The sequence below is a fragment of the Lactuca virosa genome, chromosome 6, assembly GCF_052849685.1.
Source record: "Lactuca virosa cultivar CGN04683 chromosome 6, Lactuca_virosa_CGN04683_v6, whole genome shotgun sequence".
NCBI lineage: Eukaryota > Viridiplantae > Streptophyta > Magnoliopsida > Asterales > Asteraceae > Lactuca > Lactuca virosa.
In genome coordinates this window covers 118595767-118611936 of record NC_136431.1, presented here as the reverse complement: position 1 = coordinate 118611936, position 16170 = coordinate 118595767, and the positions used below count along the sequence as shown (strand labels likewise).

The 16170-nt window shown below is 41.9% G+C and overlaps 1 protein-coding gene across 1 annotated transcript; it reads left to right on the top strand.

Moving 5' to 3' along the window:
- Window positions 1–13009: 13009 nt before the first annotated feature.
- On the top strand, window positions 13010–15645 carry LOC145119027 (uncharacterized). Its single transcript, XM_079054674.1, has 5 exons — window positions 13010–13793; window positions 13950–14049; window positions 14152–14375; window positions 14506–15225; window positions 15316–15645. The coding sequence occupies exons 1-5, from the start codon at window positions 13197–13199 to the stop codon at window positions 15421–15423; spliced, it is 1749 nt and encodes a 582-aa protein (XP_078910800.1). The 5' UTR covers window positions 13010–13196; the 3' UTR covers window positions 15424–15645.
- Window positions 15646–16170: the final 525 nt, after the last annotated feature.

Genomic DNA, 16170 nt, shown 5'->3' with positions numbered 1-16170 from the left:
CACAAAAAGCAGCATGGTTCAGGCTCTCTGGACCTCAAAAGGTCCAGATCTATAGTTTAGCACTCAATGGGACACTATACACAACTAAACAAGCCATAAAAGGGTATAGAAAACCCTAAATTCAATGCCCTTAAGCAAAACAGAAGGATAGGATCAAATAGCTACCTCAAACTTGAAGATCCAAGCCGAAAACCCACTGAAATGCAATCCTCTTGACCTCCCCTTGCTGGAAACACTTTCTCCTTTGCAAAATCACACCAAAAATGATCAAAAGGCTCAAACTCTCTCACCCCTCGCTCAAAATCGCTAGGGTATCTCTCTCTGGACTGGTAGCCGCAAATGGAGGCCATAAAGGCCTTTAAATAGGGCACAGACCCCGAGAATTAGGGTTTCAATCCACAGCACGGACTCGTCGAGTCCATCCTTTCCGACTCGTCGAGTCCGTTCATTAATCCAGTCAGCAGTCGCGGTCCTACTCGACGAGTCTACGACTCAAATCGTCGAGTCCCTCTCTTTTTCTCAAAAATAAATGATAAAATATAATACCTGGAATTCCGGATGTTACAATTCTCCCCCACTAGAATCAGACTTCGCCCTCGAAGTCTTACTCCACAAACAACTCTGGATGCTGCTCTTGCATCTCTAACTCCGGCTCCCAAGTCAGCTCGGATCCTCTCCAATGTTGCCACTGGACCTGCACCAGGGGCACCTCCTTGTTCCTCAGAACCTTGATCTTTCGATCCACAATCGCAACTGGCCTCTCAACATAATTCAGGCTGGCATCCACCTGAATATCCTCCAACGGTACCACCACCATCTCGTCGGCTATACACTTCCTCAACTGAGACACGTGGAAGGTATCATGGATCTGACTCAACTCCGCAGGTCACCCTGAACGGACCGATGTACCGGGGCTCCAACTTGCCCCTCTTCCTGAATCGGATCACTCCTTTCCAAGGAGATACCTTCAGGAGTACGAAATCCCCCACCTGGAACTCAAGCTCGGATCGTCGCCTATTTGCATAACTCTTCTGGCGACTCTAAGCTGCCAACAACCTCTGTCTGACCTGTTGTATCTGCTCAGTCGTCTGAAGCACTAACTCAGTGCTGCCCATCACTCGCTGCCCGACCTCTCCCCAGCATATGGGAGTCCGACACCTCCTCCCGTACAACAACTCAAAGGGAGGCATGCCGATACTCGAATGGTGGCTGTTGTTATAAGAAAACTCAGCCAACGGCAAATACGTGTCCCAACTTCCTCCGAAGTCCATCACACATGCTCGCAGCATGTCTTCGAGCGTCTGAATAGTCCGCTCACTCTGACCGTCCGTCTGTGGGTGGTATGTGGTACTAAAATGCAACCTTGTACCCAACTCCTCATGGAATTTCTTCCAGAATCTGGAAGTGAAACGCACATCTCGATCTGATACGATCGAGATCGGCACTCCATGCTGCGATACCACCTCTCTCACATATAACTCTGCCAGCCTCTCAGCAGAAAAGCTCTCACTGGTAGCAAGAAAGTGAGCGCTCTTCGTCAGCCGATCAACAATCACCCAAATTGCATCGACTCCCCTCGCAGTCCTCGGCAATTTGGTGATAAAATCCATGGAAATCTGTTCCCACTTCCACTCGGGAACCTCAAGTGGCTGCAACTTGCCATGCGGACGCTGGTGCTCGGCCTTCACCCTGCGATAGGTCAAGCACCTCTCTACGAACCACGCGACATCCCTCTTCATACAGGGCCACCAATACTCCCGCTTCAGGTCTAAATACGTCTTAGTGGCCCCGGGATGGATCGAGAACCTCGATCTATGCGCCTCCTCCATCAGAATGGTACATGCCCCGCCTTCATACGGCACCCAAATCCGACCCTGAAAGGTCATAAGCCCACAACTATCGGCAGCGAACTCAGATATCTGTCCGATCACCCGCTATCTTTTGCGGTTCTCCGGTCTCATGGCCTCTACCTGGGCCTCACGAATGGTGTCCAACACCGGAGTCATCACTGTCAATCTTAAACAAACATCTCGTAACGGGGCACTCTCCGCCCTGCGACTCAGGGCATCGGCTACCACATTAGCCTTGCCCGGGTGGTACAGGATCTCACACTCATAATCCTTTACCACATCCAGCCATCTCCTCTGGCGCATATTCAGGTTGGGCTGGTCCATCAGATACTTCAAGCTCTTGTGATCCGTGTATATGGCACACCGGACCCCATACAAATAGTGACGCTAGATCTTGAGGGCGAACACCACACACCCCCCAACTCCAGATCGTGAGTGGGATATCTCGTCTCATGAGGCTTCAACTGCCTCGATGCGTATGCTATCACATGACCTCTCTGCATTAGCACCACACCCAATCCTGATATCGACGCATCACAATACACCACAAAATCCTCCATCCCCTCCGGAAGGGCTAATACTGGGGCTTTGCATAATCTCTGGCGAAGTGTCTCGAATGAGGCCTGCTGCTCTGGGCCCCATATGAATGCTACGCCCTTCCGGGTCAACCTGGTGAGAGGAACATCAATCTTAGAGAAATCTCTGATAAATCTCCGATAATAGTCGGCCAACCCCAGAAAACTCCTGATCTCTGAGGGGGATCTCGGCACCTCCCAACTCATCACCGCCTCAATCTTGGCCGGATCGACCAATATCCTATTCTGGTTGACGAGGTGTCCTAAGAACTGGAACTCTCGTAACCAGAAATCACACTTGGAGAATTTGGCGTAAAGCCTCTCCGATCTCAGAACTCCGAGGATCTTCCTCAAATGCTCCTCATGCTGCTCTCTGGATCTCGAATACACCAATATGTCATCGATAAACACGATCACTGAACGATCCAACATCGGCCTGCACACTCTGTTCATGAGATCCATGAACGCCGCCGGTGCATTGGTGAGCCCGAAAGGCATCACCACGAACTCGTAATGCCCATAACGAGTCCTGAACGTTGTCTTCTGGATATCCTCTTCACGCACTCTCATTTGATGATATCCATACCTCAGATCAATCTTGGAGAACCAAGACGCTCCCTGCAACTGATCGAACAAATCGTCGATCCTCGGTAAGGGGTAACGGTTCTTGACCGTCAACTTGTTCAACTCCCGGTAATCAATGCACATCCGGTGTGAACCATCCTTTTTCTTGACAAAAAGGACCGGCGCTCCCCACGGCGAGCTACTCGGCCGAATAAACCCCTTCCCCAGCAGCTCCTGCAGCTGTGAGGATAACTCCTACATCTCTGGCAGCGCAAGGCGATAGGGCGCCTTGGCGATAGGCGCTGCCCCCAGAACCAAATCGATACGGAACTCTACCTGCCTCTCGGGAGGCACTCCCGGCAACTCCTCGGGGAAAACGTCCGGGAACTCACGCACTATCGGGACCTCATCGACCGACCTTGGCCTCTCTGCATCTACTCTCGTATCCACCACATAAGCCACAAACCCGCTACAGCCCTGCTGTAGGCTCTGCCTCGCTCTAGCGGCAGAACATAATGCTGACCCAGAACGAGTACCCTCGCCATAAACCGAAAGAACTCCCCCACTAGGGTCTCGTATGGTCACCAGCTGCCGCTCGCAGTCGATAACCGCACCAAACCTGCTCAACCAGTCCATGCCCACGATGACACAGACATCTCCCATCGTAATCGGGACCAAATCAATCGGAAACTCAACGCCGAAGATCTCGAGTACACATCCTCGAATCACATCAGTGGCATACACCGCTCTCTCGTTAGCTATGGAAACTCGCAAAGGTCGAATCAACGCCTCTCGACAGATACTAATGTGCTGACTAAAGGCTAACGACACAAAAGACCGACTCGCACCCGAGTCAAATAACACCAAAGCATGTACAGAACTCACAAGAAATGTACCTACACATATCATAATATAAGCATAACACCACAAACTCAAAATAAATCGATCAAAGAATACATACCTGCCACAACATCTGGCGTTGCGCGGACCTCCTCCGCTGTCAACTGGAAGGCTCTCCCTCGTGCCTTCGGCGCCTCAGCCTTCACTGGCCGACTCTCTGCAGCTCGAACGGCAGCAGGGGCAGATCCCTGCAACTGCGGACACTTGGCCTTCCGGTGTCCGGTCTGGTTGCAGTGAAAACAAACTGCAAACCCCTTGGGGCAATCCTTGGCCATGTGCCCCTCCTTGCCACACTTGTAGCAAGACCCTGCTCTACAAACCCCCTCATGACTCTTGCCGCACTTGCCACAAGTGCGGCTCTTCTGGTTCCCTGATCTCGAATCGGCGGGCTTGGCCCGCTTGGCTGCCGGCTGGGACTGTGCCGGTCGCTGATCCCTCGTCTGAGACTCCGCCTCCTCCCTAGCCTGAGTCTCAAGCTCTATCTCCCTCTTCCGAGCATTTGCCTGAAGCTCGGCAAATGTCCGGTATGACGAGTTCGCCACGAACTCGCGGATGTCTCTCCTCAAAATGCTCAAATACCGACTCATGCGTGCCTGCTCGGAAGACACGTGCTCAGGGCAGAACATTGCCCTCTCATGGAACATCCTGGTGATCACAGTAACAGACTCGGTACCCTGCTTGAGGGTCAAGAACTCCTGGGCCAAACGTTCCCTTTCCACCGGGGGAACGTACTCATCACGAAACATAGCGGTGAACCTTTCCCAGGTCACCGCGGCAAGCTCTGCAGAAGAATAGTGCGCTGTCACAAACTTCCACCAGTCCTTCGCTCCTAAGCGAAGCTGGTTCAGCGCGAACCGAACTCTCAGATGCTCCGGACAAGAACACGTATAGAAGCATCCCTCAATATCAGAAATCCATCTCATCGCAGCGATCGGATCCTGCGTCCCGTCAAACTCTGGTGGCTTCGTGTTGCTGAACTCCCGGAACAGCAACGAATCGCCCCCCTGAGGTCTAGCAGCAGCAACAGCCACAGTGGCCGCAGGAGCCGCAGCCTCAGTAACCGCTGCGTATCTCTCGTCGAAAGTCTCAATCAGGGTGGTCTTAATAGACCCACACATCTCTGGTATCTCTGCGCGGATCGCCGCAGCCACCTCCTCGTGGATCATCTGGCGGAGCTCCTCATCACTCACTCCGCTGGGCTCTGGTCTGTGGCGTGTCCCAACCATGATGTCTCTGAAATACAACACAAAATATCAGAGACTCGCTCGAGTATGCACACACTCGATATCCCATTCCTACTCGATCCCTGGTACCCTAAGGATTCTTACTTGGGTTGCGCACTGCTCCGATGTCTTCAGTAGTAGGGGCCCAATACTACCGTCCACACCGCATCAGTATTCACCCCAAGTCCTCCTCCTAGGATCCCAAATCCCAAGTACTCTACTCTCACTATGCATAGTCTACTCTCTAGCAGATCTCTCATAAGCTCCTCGCTGCTATCTACTCACTCTCAAGCATCTCCTAGCAGCAAAACCCCTAGGCTAAGGCATCACATATCAGGCCACTCTAGTCCTAATAAGAATACCTAGCCTACTCTTACATACATACTATATTATCTCATATCTCATAACACATAATATAAGGGTATTTTGGGAAATCACCGTTCGGGCGTTGTTGATCGTACACACTGCTCTGCTCTACTATTTTCAAAACCTTTTTACTCTTTTAGAAAAATTTTGTTTTATGTCGAAAAATTCCTCAAATCCTCAGTTTGAGTTCAAATGCGCTCGAAGGTGCATCCGAATCCCTCAAACCAAGGCTCTGATACCAACTTGTAACACTGTAATTTTTTCAAACAATTTTTCACATTTTAAAAACATATTTTCATTCATAAACATTATAAAATCTCATCGTTTCACATATCAATCCATATAACACAACCCAAGATCATAATGTATAAAAAAAACTCCTCATGTGTGTACTGATCATGCCGGCGCCCTCCCGCGATCCTCACTGGTACCTGAAACACATAACACCAAACACTGTAAGCATAAATGCTTAGTGAGTTCCCCAAAATACCACATGCAACACATATTAGCCACTCGAGACTATAACTCTGTATGACCCTCTGGTCAAAGTGTCTCAGTGGGACCCTCCAGTCCCATAACTCTGTGGACCCTCTAGTCCTAACTATGTGGACCATTCGGTCCTAACTCTGTAAACTCTGAATCACATATAGCACAGAATCACATAGATAACACATAGCATACAATATACTCTATCACATAACTCTAATTACCACTCTAGGTAAGGTATAGTGAGAAGACTCACCTCGGTAACTCGGTAAACCTCGAACTCTGAAATACTGCACTAGCCTCCGCCTAATCACATAAATAATTACTCTAATTAATACAACTTCTAAAGGCTAAGCTAACCCCTCTCTATCAGCTCTCTAAGAAGGGTAAAAGACCATTCTACCCCTCTAATGGCTCATAAGTCCAAACACTGACTAAACCCTAAAAGTCAACAAAAGTCAACGGTCAAACTTCGACCCGACTCGTCGAGTGCACTCGTGTGACTCGGCGAGTACATGCGTGTCCTCTTCGCCCCTGGTCCTCACTCGACTCGATGAGTCAACCCCACACTCAACGGTTTATCACAGGTCGCGAATCGCGGGGCAACCCGACTCGACTCGTCGAGTCCCTTATGGGCTCGGCGAGTTCCTCCCATGACAACACTCATCTGACCTCTTGAGGTCAGATCTGCTTCTCTAATCTATAGATCTGACTTCCTCATGGCCAATAAACACGTAAAGGTCGAATCTTGCTACACATGCAATGCTCTCAAGGCTTATTTTGGTGAAATCCCTTCTAACATGGCAACCTATGTCCATTTCCTCCATAGAATCACAAAAAGCAGCATGGTTCAGGCTCTCTGGACCTCAAAAGGTCCAGATCTAGAGTTTAGCACTCAATGGGACACTATACACAACTAAACAAGCCTTAAAAGGGTATAGAAAACCCTAAATTCAATGCCCTTAAGCAAAACAGAAGGATAGGATCAAATAGCTACCTTAAACTTGAAGATCCAAGCCGAAAACCCACGGAAATGCAATCCTCTTGACCTCCCCTTGCTGGAAACACTTTCTCCTTTGCAAAATCACACCAAAAATGATCAAAAGGCTCAAACTCTCTCACAACTCGCTCAAAATCGCTAGGGTATCTCTCTCTGGACTGGTAGCCGCAAATGGAGGCCATAAAGGCCTTTAAATAGGGCACAGACCCCGAGAATTAGGGTTTCAATCCACAGCGCAGACTCGTCGAGTCCATCATTTCCGACTCGTCGAGTCCGTTCATTAATCCAGTCAGCAGTCGCGGTCCTACTCGACGAGTCTACGACTCAAATCGTCGAGTCCCTCTCTTTTTCTCAAAAATAAATGATAAAATATAATACCTGGAATTCCGGATGTTACAGCTGAATTACAATATATGTTTCTCTGTTTAAGCAGAATACAACTGTCTATTCTCAACCCATCCATATCACAAGTAACATTATTAAGCTCCATTTTTAAATGATCTACTCTACTTCGCTTCGACTCCAATCTTTTCTAAACATTCTAGTAGTAAGGATTTTGTTTTTTCAGTGTCACTACTAACATAAATAAGCATGTCATTAAAGCAAGATAAAATATTATCGAAGTCAGACAAGATAGCATCATATGAAGAGTACGTACCTTCGAAGTCATTGGAGACTTGTCGGCACCAGTAGTAATGAAGCATTTGTCAGTCACCTTCTCTTCTTCCTCCTCGCTTCCCTCCTCATACTCAATAAACATAACTCCATGCATGGGGTTTCGCATTTCCTCATCATCTGATCCAGATGACCAGATTTGGTACGTTCCATCCCCTTCGGTATTTCCTATTACAACCAAAGACATCCCTTTCGTATTTGCTTTGACTTCTTCTAGCTTTGCAGCATAATAAGCATCATCCTTCACTCTCTCTTTCTTTTTTCTTCTCTCTTCCTTAACATGGAGTCACTTGCCATATAATTCGCACCATTACAACAATGGCAATCGAAACCAGAGTCACCTTTCAATTTCTTCTCTGGCTTCGCAACCTCAGACTTGTTACTTTCTTGTCCACCTTTGTCTCCTCTCTCATTCCCTTAGCAGTAGAAGAGTTTCCCTTAAAATCTCATTTCCTTTATACTTCGAATTGAATGGCTTCTTGAAAAATTTATTCACTTTATTGTTTGAGTAAAAATCCATCGCTTTGTCATCAGAATTAACAATCAGACCTTCATCTTTTGATCCATCATTCTCAGCTGACTCAACCTCAACTTCTCTAACTGTCACCTTCGACATCAACGCTAGAGGACCACCCAAACTCATTTTTGTTTTCAAGCAATTTCATTGATCTCACTTTCACGAGCCTTCAAAACATTGTATAGATCACCAAGAGAAAAGTTGTCAAAACTTTGTTGTGTCTTAATCATCAGACTGATATTACGCCATTCTTTACGAAGACCCATCAGAAAAGTCAAGTTGAATTCAAGGGTTGTACGATTGACTCCATATCGACTGCATTTGAAGATAATTCATTTAGACGATCATAGTAGAGTTCAATATTCTCACCTTCTTTCTGTTTAAATTCTCCTAACTCAAGCAGACACTACTTAACAAAACTTTTCTTCATCTTCTCGCTCCATTGATACTTATCTTTCAAAGTATCCCTAATTTCTTTAGCAGATTTGCAACCACAAACATAGTTGTATACTACCAGTGGAAGGGCACCGCATAGTTCTCTCAAACATCGTTTATCATTTGCTTTGTATTTTTCAGTTTGAGTAGTAACATCTGCAAAAGAACCAACATTTCCGATTTCAGCAAGCATCGATGGACGAAAGTTTCCACTCTTGACACACCGCCATAGATCTTCATCAATCCCAGTCAGATAATCTTCCATCCTATCAATCCATTGATCATAGTACTCAGGAATCAACATAGGAATTTTGGTTGAATAACCAAAAATATGAGAAAATCCAGTCATCGTGTTCATATTGAAGTTCGCCATTGTTGTACGGACTTGAAAAATGAAAAGCTTAAAAAATTGGAATTTGAGGAATGAATCTTTCAAAATTCAAACACAAAACACTCGATTTAACAAAAAAAAACATAATTGAATCAATACAGATGATCTGAAAAGATTTTCAGAATCAAAAGTGCAGAATATTTGAATCTAAAAAGAGATTCAAAAACTTTTGAGAACTCGAGAAAATCTGAAATCAACTGTAAGAATCTTGCTCTGATACCAAATATAGTTCGTATTGATTGAGTACACGAAATGAAATCATAATTTGAATTGAATCTAGAACACAAGAAGTAAATATAATCTAGATTGCTCAATTATACTTCTGAAAGATACAAGAGAGTCTTTAGAGTAAGAACACGAAGTACCAAAGTTACTCTATCCCTAGCATCTATCCCTATTTAATGGAATGATAGAAGTAAGCAAAAAGTACATAATGGCTAAATCTAATATGCTACGACATACAAAAGTGACCTTATGAAATACATACAATGAACACTGCATTACATACTTCAAATCCTATCAAGCTACAACATACTTCGACACCTCACAACAACTATTCGAACTCAACAATAACTTTAACTTCTTGTCGGGGAACGTCAACATAACAACCACCCACGTCATTAAGATTTGTACCAACATCATCATCACCAACGTATTTGTAATTTTCAGAATCCACATAGTGAATAGGTGAATACCTCACATTAATATTTTCAGCAACACTATGAAATTGAGGTACATTAGGGATGTCGACAGGACCAAACGTGAGCGGAAATAACTGCCCCTCCCCCTGATCCTCTGTTCACATAGCCCCCGATCCCATCCCTGAATACATTTATTACCCCCGATCCCACCCCCGTTCCCTGTTTTATAAGCTTAAATTGACTTTTTTGCTAAAAAAAACCTGCTGAATAGAATTCAGCAACATCAAATAACACAACAAACATTGGATTTAACAAATCAACAACATAGATAACAAATCAACAACATCTCTTTCGAAAAAACAAATCAGCAACATCACAAAAAAAATATATGTTAATCATTCAACAAAAATCAGATTCAACAACACATGGAACCACATCGAATTCGGATGACATTAAAATCACAGATAACAAAACATTCTCCAACATCAAAACAAACCATACAAGTTCGGTGAAGTGTGAACTGTGAAAGAATCAAACCCAAACATTCATATGATATATTGTTAAAAGAAGTAAAATAAAACATTAAGCTGGAATGTAATGTAATCGACAAAATCATAAATCAAAATGTAAATGACAAAGACAAAATGTAGTCTCAGTGGTACCAAAAATCGACAATCACTAAAATGGAAGAAAGATCGAGATGATTTAAACTTCACAGAGGAAAATCGGGCTTTAATGTACCGGGAAACCATGTCGGCTGTCAACATCGACACTCGGCAGGCGGAAGGCAACTGGAGACGTGGAAGACGATCGGAGACGATGAAGATGACCAAAGGTGGCGAAGACGCACAAGCGATCGGGTAACGACGAAGCTGATGAGTCGGTGAAGCTAAAGACCGATGTGTCTATACTCGAGCGGTAAATCATGCTTTGGATGTTGGCTCTTGTTCGAAGTCGGTGATGCCCATAGATGCTCAGAAAGTCAATTGGAAGTTAGAACTTAAAAAATAGAAACCCTAAAATAATTATATATATATATATATATATATATATATATATATATATATATATATATATATATATATATATATATATATATATATATATTAAATATTAAATATTAAATACAAACGGGGCCCCCGCTGGAGTACGGTACGAAAATACCCACTCCTGACCCCGATTCAGAAATTAAAACGGGGGTTAATCCTGCCCCCGCTCCCGATTTTTTTTTTTTAAATTAGTCCCGTATGGAATCGGAGTCCCGCGGGAACGGGGTCCCATAGAAGTTTTTGACATCCCTACTAGGAGTCATGAAAGAATCTATTGGTTTGTTGCTCCCTTTATCGCTACATAAGTTAGCAACCGACTCATTTCCACTCTCGCCACCCTCCGTAACCGTATCACCTTCATCAACCACCACAAAGACTTTCACAACCATTCCTCCAATCGATTTGATTACGTTAATCAACATTCTAACATCCATGTCTTCAACCATGTCTATATAATGATTCAATTCAGGATGATGGAAACGAAGATTAATTTTATATATGTTTAATAAACCGATTTTCATTCTCACCAAAGATGTAAAATCACTATAACTAATATACTCGGAAAATATCAAAGCGAATTCAGAAATACCTCCTTGTGGACATACGTATTCATGATTTGTTTCCACAACTTTCCACCTCCCACCGGTTATAACGCAAACCAAATATTCATTCATTTTATTAGAGATGTTTTAAACAAATTTTCCAAAAAAATAACAACTAAACTGATAATTTGTTGCAAAACTTTATATATAATATGATTGTTTTGTAGTCAAACCCTATCAATTTCACATTCAAAATAAATAAATAAATAAATAAATTGCACAAAATCGCAGGTGGATAGTAGAGGAAATTGCAGATGAACTTAGTTCATCTGCGATTTTAGTGTGAGGTTGCAAGTATTTATGCGGGAAAAAGGTGAAAAAACTAAAAAAAAACCACCTGTGAACGTACAAGTCACTAAAGCGTACCCCTGCTTTAGCGACTTGTACGTTCATAGATGGAAAGGTAAAATCGCAGATAGGCTTAATCACTCTGGGATTTTGATGACTATTTTTATAATTTGGGTTTTTTGCTATTCTCTACAAAGTAATTAAGGGTTTAGTCTATTTTTGTAATTTTCTCTAAAAGTAACCCTTTGTTGAATGTTCCTTTGAGATATCATAGAACATGTAAAACAACATCATAACGGCATTGTGATGGAGTTTGATTAAACTTGTTGAGGTACTGAAAAAACTATACCAAGCCTCGTATGAATTAAGAAATTCAATTTGCCAATTAACTGAATGTAAACGGCGGGATCTTGTAACAACCTTTCCGTATTGGAATTGAATGTCACTTTTGATGGTAGATACATTTAGACAGGAACACAATCGTCCAAATAATATGAATGTAAAAATTCCTTGATGTATTTTTGTTGATGAACAACCATGCCATTTGACATGCTGTTAAACTCTAGTCCCAAAAAAACAATGAATTTGTCCCAATTCCTTTATTTGAAATTGAGTATCAAGGGATGATTTAATGGTTGTAATTTCCTCTCCATCTTTCCTTATAACTAGAATGTCATCAACATATACAATAATAATCACCTTTTTATGAAGTAGATTGATAAATCATTTGAGTTTTGAGAAATTAAATATAGTTGTTGTTGTCAAGGTATTGTTAGATTGATCATACCTTTTATTCAACAATGTTTTTATCAAAGGAATTGAGAATCCAACTTATAGCCATCAAATTAGCGTGATGTCATCCAAAATATGTAGGAGAATCACTGGATGGTGGACAGATGGTGCCATCAACAAAGGAGAGTTTGTTTTTGGTCGAAAGAGATGATCATAGATCTCTTCCATGTAAAGAAGCGAACACCATCGAAGATAGAGGTAACAAGAACTTGACTCGGGTTATTAGAAGATCCAAGATACTAAGGACTAGTGATATCGATGACCAGTGTTTGAGGAGATTATTAAGATGATGAAGTCATTGGAACAAAGAAATTGAAAGGAATTGAAAAAAACTTAGTGAAATTTATGGAAGAAGATGAATGATCAAACTGATACTATGTTAGATTGAGAGAAGATCGAGTGATGATTGAAGTTTTTCATATATGAGTTCATTCTTATCATTGAAACAATTAATGACTCATTACGAGTAACTAACTAACTATCCTCTTAACAAACATATAGCTAAATTATATGAATGCCCTCAATAGTACAAAAAAACGATTCTATCCTTACAGTTAAGCTTGTTAAAACTGACAATATGAGATTTCTTGAGACCTATGCCAATTAGGGCGCCGAAATGAATTAATCAAATCAGGAGGAATGAAATGGTCATGTTGCGAAAGATTCAGCAAAATGGATTTCCCGCCAACTTATCGGCCATTCCCGCGATATTTCTGATGTGGTCACATTTTTTTGAAGCCACTCCCGCCGGGTTCCACTCTTCTTTAGCCGCCTCCCACAGCCTCCGATTCAAAACAAAACCCTAACGCCGAAAAAACATTAGCTCAGAAGAAGGTTTGGCAATGGAAGCAGGTCTCGGATCTCGGAAACGGAAGCATCAGTCATTGAAATCCGGTGGCATTTTCACTCGAAGCAACTCGCAGATTTATGTTCGCCGACGCAGATCTGGTTACGCTCGAGCCGACTCCGTTCGAACCAGTAATCCTATCTTGTCGCTTGAAGCGACAACGAACTCACCGATGGACCAAGATCCGTGGGGATGCACGGCTCATCCAATTACAAGTGAAGTCTTAGTCAAGGATCTTCGCGTGAGGAGGATATTTTCTCCTATGACGGTTCCAGAAGAGGATTTAAGTGTCGGAGCAGTCGATTTGAAAGCAGATTTTGATGTTCGTAAGACGAATGATGGAAACCCCAACGTGTCTTCTTCTGAAGGTGATCCTGGTCATTGTGATTTGGGGGTTTCTAGCTCTGTTGTCATCGATCCGAAGCCTAGATTGCAAAATATTGTGGATTCTTTTCTGGTAAGCGAGAACAATGTAATGGAAGCTGATGCGTTTGTTAAGACGCCACCAAGAGTCTCAGATTCCGACCAAAACAATGTCGCTGCCGAAAATAATGGTGTCATTTCTATTCCAAACGAAGTCGGCCAATCATCGGTAAGAGAAGATTAACTGATATGATTTTACGTAATTGTTACTTCTTTCATATCCATGACAACTGCAAATCCATTACATGTTTTCATCTAACTAATGCTGTTTATTATACGATTATTAACTATATAATGATTATCGCTTTGTGTAATCAAATGACAGCTGACGAGTTCGCGTAGCAAGAAGAAGGTGTTCATAAATAGGGGCTCATATAATAGCTATAGAAGGTTGCTCCCTTATCTAACGGACATAGGAACAGATGGTACATATGCAACTCAATTGCTTCTTTATCTATACATTCACATATCAATCTCTTGTGTTATCCCACTAGCGTCTGCTAATTCTCTTCATTCATTTCCTTCAGATTCTCCAAGTTTCGAGATAGTTGAGGCCACAATGACCAAACAACAGAAATCAAGTACCATTGTTCCTAACATGGTTGCCTATAAAGATAAAGATATCGATACAGTATCCAATCTTGACAGTTTGGCAGATTGTGCATTTAAAAGCCAGGAAGATGCTGTCAGTGACACATTGGATGAGTGTGAGCAGACGACACCACCAGATTCAATATCAGCATCCAAGATGGTAATGTTCAGTCTTCATTTTTCTACTATGATTGCTTTCAGTTTCATGTTTTATTTAAAGGTTCCTGATTTGGATCTTGATGGCTGAATGCTGATCTTCTCCTACTTGTGTATTTTTTGTTCTATGTTAGGCACTTAAACAATCTTCTAGAATGAAGATGCTGCAAACTCCAACATCATTTAGTCATAGAAGATTGCTTCCATACTTGATGAGTGTTTCAGAACCTGAGAAAACCTCAGAGGAAAACCAACAGAATATTAGTATCTCCTTACAATCAACCACTGTAAATGAGAAATCAGATTCTCCTATTCCTACTTTGACTCCAGTCAAAGCACCATTTGAAAGCATAACAACAATTACTCCAGTTTCAAATGACAATCTTGTGGATACTCATGGACCAGATACAAAGTTGACCGAGTCAACTTCACATTCAGAGATGAAATTACAAGCTGAAGCTGACAGTTTGATGAAGCTGGAACATGAATCACCTATTAAAGATCTGAAATTAGTCGAAGTAACAACTTCTAATCTTGAAATTGTGCCAAGTGTTGATACAAATGACAATCAGAAGGCAGTTAATGGAAGCACACATGAATCTTTATTGCAGATTGCACCACTAAATTCTCCCCTAATTAATCGGGATAGAAATGGGATTTTGAAAAGAACCCCAAGAGGATGCAGAGGGATTTGCAACTGTTTGAATTGCACATCTTTTCGTCTGCATGCAGAAAGATCATTTGAGTTTTCAAGAAACCAAATGCATGATGCTGAAGAGGTTGCATTGGAGCTCATCAATGACATGAATTCTCTCAGGAACATTCTGGAAAGAACTGGTGGTGATTCTAATGAGGTATTACATCATCTTTTCAAGACTCCTTTCATTCATTTGTTTATTACATCATTCCATTTAACATTATACTTTCAACTTATTTGTTATTAGGTGAAAGAAGTGTTTGCAAAAGCTTTGTATAAGGAAGAAGTAGCAAGGGCAAAATTGGCACAAATGAATGAAGATTTAAGTAATCAATGTAGAAGCATGGGAAAGTAAAAAACATTCATTTCTTTCTCTTCTTACTATGAAAAAAATAAATAATGAAACATTGCATTGTACTCATTTCCATGATCTCTTGTTTCTTGGAGTAGATAGTTTTGCATTGTAGTCATAGTTTTATAGTAAACCAATCATTGTATGTTGTTATATTAATGATGGTTTGTTTATACTAAAGAATATCAAGTAGAATAGCCATAAATACAAATGAGCAGTTGATGATATTCTTATCTTTGTGTTTGATTTTTCTTATTAGGAATAAATTATTGTTAATAACATATGAAGATCATAATTAACAACTATCAGTAGTATGCAATGAAAAAGGTTAAATGTGATGGTAGTTTTGGTTTTATAATCATAACGTTCATTTTCGTTGTCAATGAAAGACATCCAATTTTGACAATTTATTCCCATGTCCATCCCGTTGATCTTTTATGATTTGTTATAGCAGTTTACAGTGGTTACAATAGAAAATTGTCATAATTTAGTGGAATGTTTAGTGTCAAAATATTATTAAAGCTAATAAAACTATTACAAAATTTTATTTTGTGACTACTTTAATTTCTTATGGGATGTCAAAACCAGTAAGAGCTGTCGACATAGAAAAAATTGTAAAACTTGGGATGTCTTCATTGGTGAAATTGAAATATAATAGATTGAAAATGATTAAAATATAATGGTTTTTATGTAATTTGCCCTTTGTAAAACCAACTATTTCTAAACAATTTGGAAAAGTTGGTGAATTTG